Source organism: Pezoporus flaviventris, unplaced genomic scaffold, assembly GCF_033815535.1.
Source record: "Pezoporus flaviventris isolate CSIRO_AGI_PZ_B2104156 unplaced genomic scaffold, CSIRO_AGI_Pfla_v1 ptg000515l, whole genome shotgun sequence".
In the NCBI taxonomy this organism is placed as follows: Eukaryota; Metazoa; Chordata; class Aves; order Psittaciformes; family Psittacidae; genus Pezoporus; species Pezoporus flaviventris.
Window position 1 is genome coordinate 984 of NW_026893062.1, and position 6,673 is coordinate 7,656.

General features: G+C 55.4%; 1 protein-coding gene across 1 annotated transcript; it reads left to right on the top strand.

The window, feature by feature from the left end:
• The first annotated feature begins 2,943 nt into the window (after positions 1 to 2,943).
• LOC133263895 (histone H3.3A) lies at positions 2,944 to 5,523 on the top strand. Its single transcript, XM_061443757.1, has 3 exons — positions 2,944 to 3,079; positions 3,161 to 3,314; positions 5,357 to 5,523. The coding sequence occupies exons 1-3, from the start codon at positions 2,952 to 2,954 to the stop codon at positions 5,483 to 5,485; spliced, it is 411 nt and encodes a 136-aa protein (XP_061299741.1). The 5' UTR covers positions 2,944 to 2,951; the 3' UTR covers positions 5,486 to 5,523.
• Positions 5,524 to 6,673: the final 1,150 nt, after the last annotated feature.

Below are 6,673 nucleotides of genomic sequence, written 5' to 3' on the forward strand. Positions count from 1 at the left end.
CTTTTCCCTTCCATTTTCCTACCTTTTCCCTTCCATTCCCCCTCTTCCCACCCTTTCCTTCCATTTCCCCCTATTCCCACCTTTTCCCTTCCATTTTCCCACCCTTTCCCTTCCGTTTTCCCCCATTCTCCCCTTTTCCCATTTTTTCCCCTTCCATTCCCCCTTTTTCCCACCCTTTCCCTTCCCATTTTCCCCCATTCCCTGCTTTTTCCCTTCCATTTTCCCCCTTTTCCCTTGCATTCCCCCTTATTCCCATTTTTTCCCTTCCCTTTCTCCCATTCCCACCTTTCCCCTTCCATTTCCCCCAATTCCCACCTATTCCTTTCCATTCCCCATTTCCCCTTTTCCCTTCCATTTTCCCCCCTTTCCCTTCTGATTTCCAACATTCCCACTTTTTCCCTTCCATTCCCCCTCTTCCCACCCTCCTGCTATTTCCCCATCCCTTTCCCTTCTATTTCCCCCCATTCCCCCCTTTTCCCTTCCATTTTCCCACTCTTTCCCTTCCATTCCCCCTCTTCCCACCCTTTCTTTCCCTTCTATTTCCCCCTATTCCCCCTTTTCCCTTCCATTTTCCCTCCTTTCCCTTCCATTCCCCCTCTTCCCCCCTTTTCCCTTCCATTTCCCCCATTCCCACCTTTTCCCTTCCATTTTCCCACCTTTTCCTCCCATTTCCCCCCCTTTTCCTTCTGATTTCACCCTCTTCCCACCCTTTCCCTTCCATTTTCCCCCATTCCCCCCTTTTCCCTTCCATTTTCCCACCTTTTCCCTTCCATTTCCCCCCTTTCCCTTCTGATTTCATCCTTTCCCACCTTTTCCCTTCCATTACCCCATTTTCCCCCCTTTCCCTTCCACTCCCCCTTATTCCCACCCTTTCCCTTCTATTTCCCCCCATTCCCACCTTTTCCCTTCCATTTTCCCCCCTTTCCCTTCCATTCCCCCTTATTCCCACCCTTTCCCTTCTATTTCCCCCCATTCCCACCTTTTCCCTTCCATTTTCCCACCTTTTCCCTTCCATTCCCCCTTATTCCCACCCTTTCCCTTCTATTTCCCCCCATTCCCACCTTTTCCCTTCCATTTTCCACCTTTTCCCTTCCATTCCCCCATTCCCCCCCTTTTCCTTCCATTTCCCCCCTTTTCCCTTCTATTTTCCCCCCTTTTCCCTTCCATTTTCCCCCCTTTTCCCTTCCATTTCCCCCCCTTTTCCCTTCTATTTTCCCCCCTTTTCCCTTCCATTCCCCCTTATTCCCATTTCCCCCTCCCATTCCCCCCCCATATCCCAATCCCATTCCCCCCTTCAGGCCGGCGCCGGCTTCGTGGACTCGGAGGCCAAGCTCCAGCGCATCCTCAACGCCATCAGCGCCCTCCTGCCCCCCATGTAACCCCCATCCCATCCCCATTCCCAACCCCATTCCCAACCCCACAGCGCTCCATGACGGGCACAGCCAAAAGCAATGGGCTGAACCCCGATGCACGCGCCATGGGATGCATCCCTCATCCTTCATCCCCCTTCCTTTATCCCGCTTTCCGCTGCCCCTGCAGAACACCGGGATCCATCCACCGGGATTTAATTAAGGCTTTTTTTTTTTTGGTGGTTGGTTTTTTTACCCCATCCCTCCCCCATGGAATTCCCATTCTTGGAATAAACGCATGGAAAACTGACCGGGAATGGGTTTCAGGTGCTGGAGACCGTGCTGAGCAAAGGGATTAAACTGGAACTGGAGGAGTTTAAACTGGTACTGGGGGGATTAAACTGGAACTGGAGGGATTAAACTGGTACCGGGGGGATTAAACTGGAACTGGAGGGATTAAACTGGAACTGGAGGGATTAAACTGGAACTGGGAGGATTAAGATGGTACCAGGGGGATTAAACTGGAACTGGAGGGATTAAACTGGAACTGGAGGGATTAAACACGATACTGGAGGCATTAAACCCGCTACCGGATGGATTAAACTGGTACTGGAGGCATTAAACCCGGTACCAGAGAGATTAAACCGGTACCGGAGCCATTAAACCCGCTACCAGAGGCATTAAACCCGGTACCAGACGCATTAAATCCATACTGGACGCATTAAACCCGGTACCGGAGGGTTTAAACCGGTACAGGAGCCATTAAACCCGATACTGGAGGCGTTAAACCGGTACCGGAGGGATTAAACTGGAGCGAGAGATTAAACCGGTACCGGAAGCATTAAACCCAGTACCGGAGGGATTAAACCCGGTACCAGACGCATTAAACCCAGTACCGGAGGGTTTAAACTGGTACTGGAAGGATTAAACTGGTACCGGAGCCATTAAACCCGATACCAGAGGCATTAAACCCTGTATTGGGAGCATTAAGCCCGGTACCGGAGGGATTAAACCGGTACCGGCCGCATTAAACCCGGTACCGGCGCCCTGAACGGCTCCGTCCCCGTTACCGGCCCCGCTCCAAGATGGCGCCCGTCCCTCCCCTCCCTCAGCGGCCGCGGTGCATGACGGGTAACGAGCGGCCGCCATCTTGTGGCGGGAAAGGAGCGGGAGCACCGGCAGCACCTTCTCCCCCCCCTCCCTCCCCCCCCCTTTTTCTTTTGCTTTCCCCGCCCCCAACACCGGCACCGGCACCGGCACCATCCGGTAACGGCGGCTCCGGGATGGGGGTTCGGGCGGTGGAGACGCTTCCCTTTTAATCCCGCCTTCCGCACGGAGCCGGGCTCTGATTGTCCCCGAGGCCGGCAGCTGATTGGCTGCGCTCGACGTCAGTCCACCGCGGCGCGCACAGCTATTGGTCAAAGGGGCGCGGAGGCTGCTGGGAGTTGTAGTCCGAGAGGCGCTGAAGGGGGGGGGAAGCGGCGGGGCCTACTCCGTCGTGAGGCCCCGCGGCCCCGTTCCCCTTCGGGGCCGACCCCGGTTCATTCCCCCCCCGCCGCCACCTCCACCACCACCACCCAGGCAGGCTTCTGAGCTCCCGTTATGGCTCGTACGAAGCAGACAGCGCGGAAATCCACCGGTGGCAAGGCGCCGAGGAAGCAGTTGGCCACCAAAGCGGCCCGGAAGAGCGCTCCGTCCACGGGAGGGGTGAAGAAGCCGCATCGTTACCGGTAACGGAGCGAGGGCCTCGGGGGTAAACCTCGGGGTTCGCGTTTACCCGCTGTAACCGCCTCTTCTCCTGCCCTCCGTAGCCCCGGCACGGTGGCGCTGAGGGAGATCCGGCGGTACCAGAAGTCCACGGAGCTGCTCATCCGGAAGCTGCCGTTCCAGCGCCTCGTGCGGGAGATCGCGCAGGACTTCAAGACCGACCTGCGCTTCCAGAGCGCCGCCATCGGAGCGCTGCAGGTCCGGGACCACGGCCCCGCCATTGCCCCTTTAACGGCCCCCCATTGCGTCTTTAAGGCCCCCCCCATTTCTCCTTTAACCCCCCCTTGTGCCTTTAAATCCCTCCATTGCCGCTTTAACGCCCCCCCATTGTGCCTTTAACACCCCCTCATTGTCCCTTTAACTCCCCCATTGCCCCTTTAACGCCCCCCCATTGCCCCTTTAACACCCCCGCCATTGTGCCTTTAACGCACCCCCATTGCCCCTTTAAGGCCCCTCCCATTGCCCCTTTAAAGCCACCCCATTGCTCCTTTAAAGCCCCCCCATTGCTCCTTTAACCCCCCCCTTCTGCCTTTAAATCCCTCCATTGCCCCTTTAACGCCCCCCCATTGTGCCTTTAACACCCCCCACCATTGCCCCTTTAACGCCCCCCCATTGCCCCTTTAACGCCCCCCCATTGTGCCTTTAACGCCCCCATTGCCCCTTTAAAGCCCCCCCATTCCCCCTTTAATGTCCCCCCGTCATTGCCCCTTTAAAGTCCCCCCATTGCGTCTTTAACTCCACCCCCTTGCCCCCTTAAGACCCCCCCCATTGCCCCTTTAACGACCCCCCATTGTGCCTTTTATCCCCCCCCCCCCGTTGCCCCTTTAACCCCCCCCACTGTGCCTTTAATGCCCCCCCCATTGTGTCTTTAACTCCCCCCCATTGCCCCTTTAATGCCCCTCCATTGCCCCTTTAACGTCCCCCCCATTGCTCCTTTAACGCCCCCTCCTTGTGCCTTTAAATCCCTCCATTGACCCTTTAACCCCCCCACTGTGCCTTGAACACCCACCCATTGTCCCTTTAACCCCCGCCATTGCCCCTTTAACGCCCCCCATTGCCCCTTTAACACCCCTGCCATTGTGCCTTTAATGCCCCCCATTGCCCCTTTAACACCCCTGCCATTGTGCCTTTAATACCCCCCATTGCCCCTTTAACACCCCCGCCATTGCCCCTTTAACGCCCCCCATTGCCCCTTTAACACCCCTGCCATTGTGCCTTTAACGCACCCCTGTTGCCCCTTTAAATCGCCCCCTCCATTGCCCCTTTAAAGCCCCTCCATTGCCCCTTTAACGTCCCCCCATTGCCCCTTTAACGTCCCCCCATTGCCCCTTTAACCCCCCCGTTGCCCCTTTAACCCCCACCCGCCATTGCCCCTTTAACACCCCCCGCTGCCTCTTTAACGGCCCTCCATTGCCCCTTTAACCCCCTCTATTGCCCCTTTAACGCCCCTCCATTGCCCTTTTAATCCCCATTGCCCCTTTAACCCCTTCCATTGCCCCTTTAACACCCCCCCATTGCCCGTTTAATGCTTTAATGCTTCCCCATTGCCCCTTTAAGCCCCCCCTTGCCCCTTTCACACCCCCCCCATTGCCCGTTTAACGCCCCCCCCCATTGCCCCTTTAACCCCTTCCAGCACCATTCCCCCCCTCTTCACATCAATCCTCCTCCCATTCCCCCCCATTCCCATTCCCCTCATTCCCATTCATCCCATTCCCATTCCCACCATTCCCATTCATCCCATTCCCCCCATTCCCTTCTTCCCATTCCCCCCATTCCCATTCCTCCCATTCCCATTCCCCCCATTCCCATTCCCCCATTCCCATTCCCCCATTCATCCCATTCATCCCATTCCCTCCATTCCCATTCATCCCGTTCCCATTCCCCCCATTCCCCCCATTCCCATTCCCCCATTCCCATTCTCCCCATTCCCCCCCCATTCCCATTCCCCCCATTCCCATTCCCCCCATCCCCATTCATCCCATCCCCATTCATCCCATTCCCCCCATTCACATTCCCCCATTCCCATTCATCCCATTCCCATTCCCCCCATTCACATTCCCCCATTCCCATTCATCCCATTCCCATTCCCCCCATTCCATTCCTCCCATTCCCATTCATCCCATTCCCATTCCCCCATTCCCATTCCCCCCATTCCATTACCCCCATTCCATTCCCCCCCATTCCCCTTCCCCCCATTCCCATTCCCGTTATCCCCCTGACTCCGGCCCCATTCCCGACAGGAAGCCAGTGAAGCCTACCTGGTGGGGCTCTTTGAGGACACCAACCTCTGCGCCATCCATGCCAAGAGGGTCACCATCATGCCCAAGGACATCCAGCTGGCCCGGCGCATCCGTGGCGAGCGCGCTTAAGGCAGGAGAGATTCCAGTTGGGATTTGGGATACACCGGGATGGGGTGGGAAGAGCGTTCCCACAGCGATCCCAAGGGATTTATGAGTGGGGTTTGGGGGGTTTCTTGGCCTCTTTTTTTTTTTGTATGCTTTTGGAGTTCCCTCCGGGTCCACGTTTGGAATTCCCGTGGTTTCTACACGATCCCGATGGATTTGGGGTTTATTTTTGGGATTTTTTTTTTGGGAAAAGGTGGGATTTGGGGTTGATTCCTGCTGGTTTTATCCCCTGGGGTCTTCCTGGCTGAATAAAGGGGACCCATCCACATTCCCTGGATGAATCCCAGCTCCATGTTATTCCTTATGGAATTGGGGGGGGGGGGGGTCTGCTCGATGAGGGGTGATTCCAGAGCTGGGGCATTCCCCATGAATATAGGGGGTTATCCATAGGGTTATCCGTGAATATAGGGGGCTATCCATGAATATAGGGGGTTATCCATAAATATAGGGGTTTAATCCATGAATATAGGGGGTTATCCATGAATATAGGGGGTTATCCATGAATATAGGGGTTTATCCATGAATATAGGGGTTTATCCATAAATATAGGGGTTTATCCATGAATATAGGGGGTTATCCATAAATATAGGGGGTTATCCATAAATATAGGGGGTTATCCATGAATATAGGGGGTTATCCATGAATATAGGGGTTTAATCCATGGATATAGGGGTTTAATCCATGAATATAGGGGTTTAATCCATGGATATAGGGGTTTAATCCATGAATATAGGGGGGTTATCCATGAATATAGGGGGGATGCCCAAGGGGGTTATTCCATGGGGGGGTTCCTTAGGGTGGGATCGGGGTTAATCCATGTTTAAGGCACTAATAAAGGGATAGGGGGGGATGGAGCCTGTAATGGGGGGGGCACAATCCCAGTGTACCCCAGTACATCCCAATGCATCCCAATACATCCCATTGTATCCCAATGCATCCCAATACATCCCAGTGTACCCCAATACATCCCAATGCATCCCAGTACATCCCAATACATCCCAGTGCACCCCAGTACATCCCAATGCACCCCAATGCACCCCAATGCCCTCTTCGCCCCCCCCGCCAATCTGCACGTAGCCACGCCCCCAGGAGGCGTGGCTTCCCCGCCGGCCTCTCCCCCACACCACGTGGTTATCACATGGCACATCCAAC

Excerpts from the sequence above, each read along its gene's own strand:
- LOC133263895 (XM_061443757.1), top strand. The coding sequence starts at position 2,952 with ATGGCTCGTACGAAGCAGACAGCGCGGAAATCCACCGGTGGCAAGGCG. Across the intron at positions 3,080-3,160 it reads AAGAAGCCGCATCGTTACCG|CCCCGGCACGGTGGCGCTGA; the intron begins GTAACGGAGCGA and ends TGCCCTCCGTAG. Across the intron at positions 3,315-5,356 it reads CCGCCATCGGAGCGCTGCAG|GAAGCCAGTGAAGCCTACCT; the intron begins GTCCGGGACCAC and ends CATTCCCGACAG.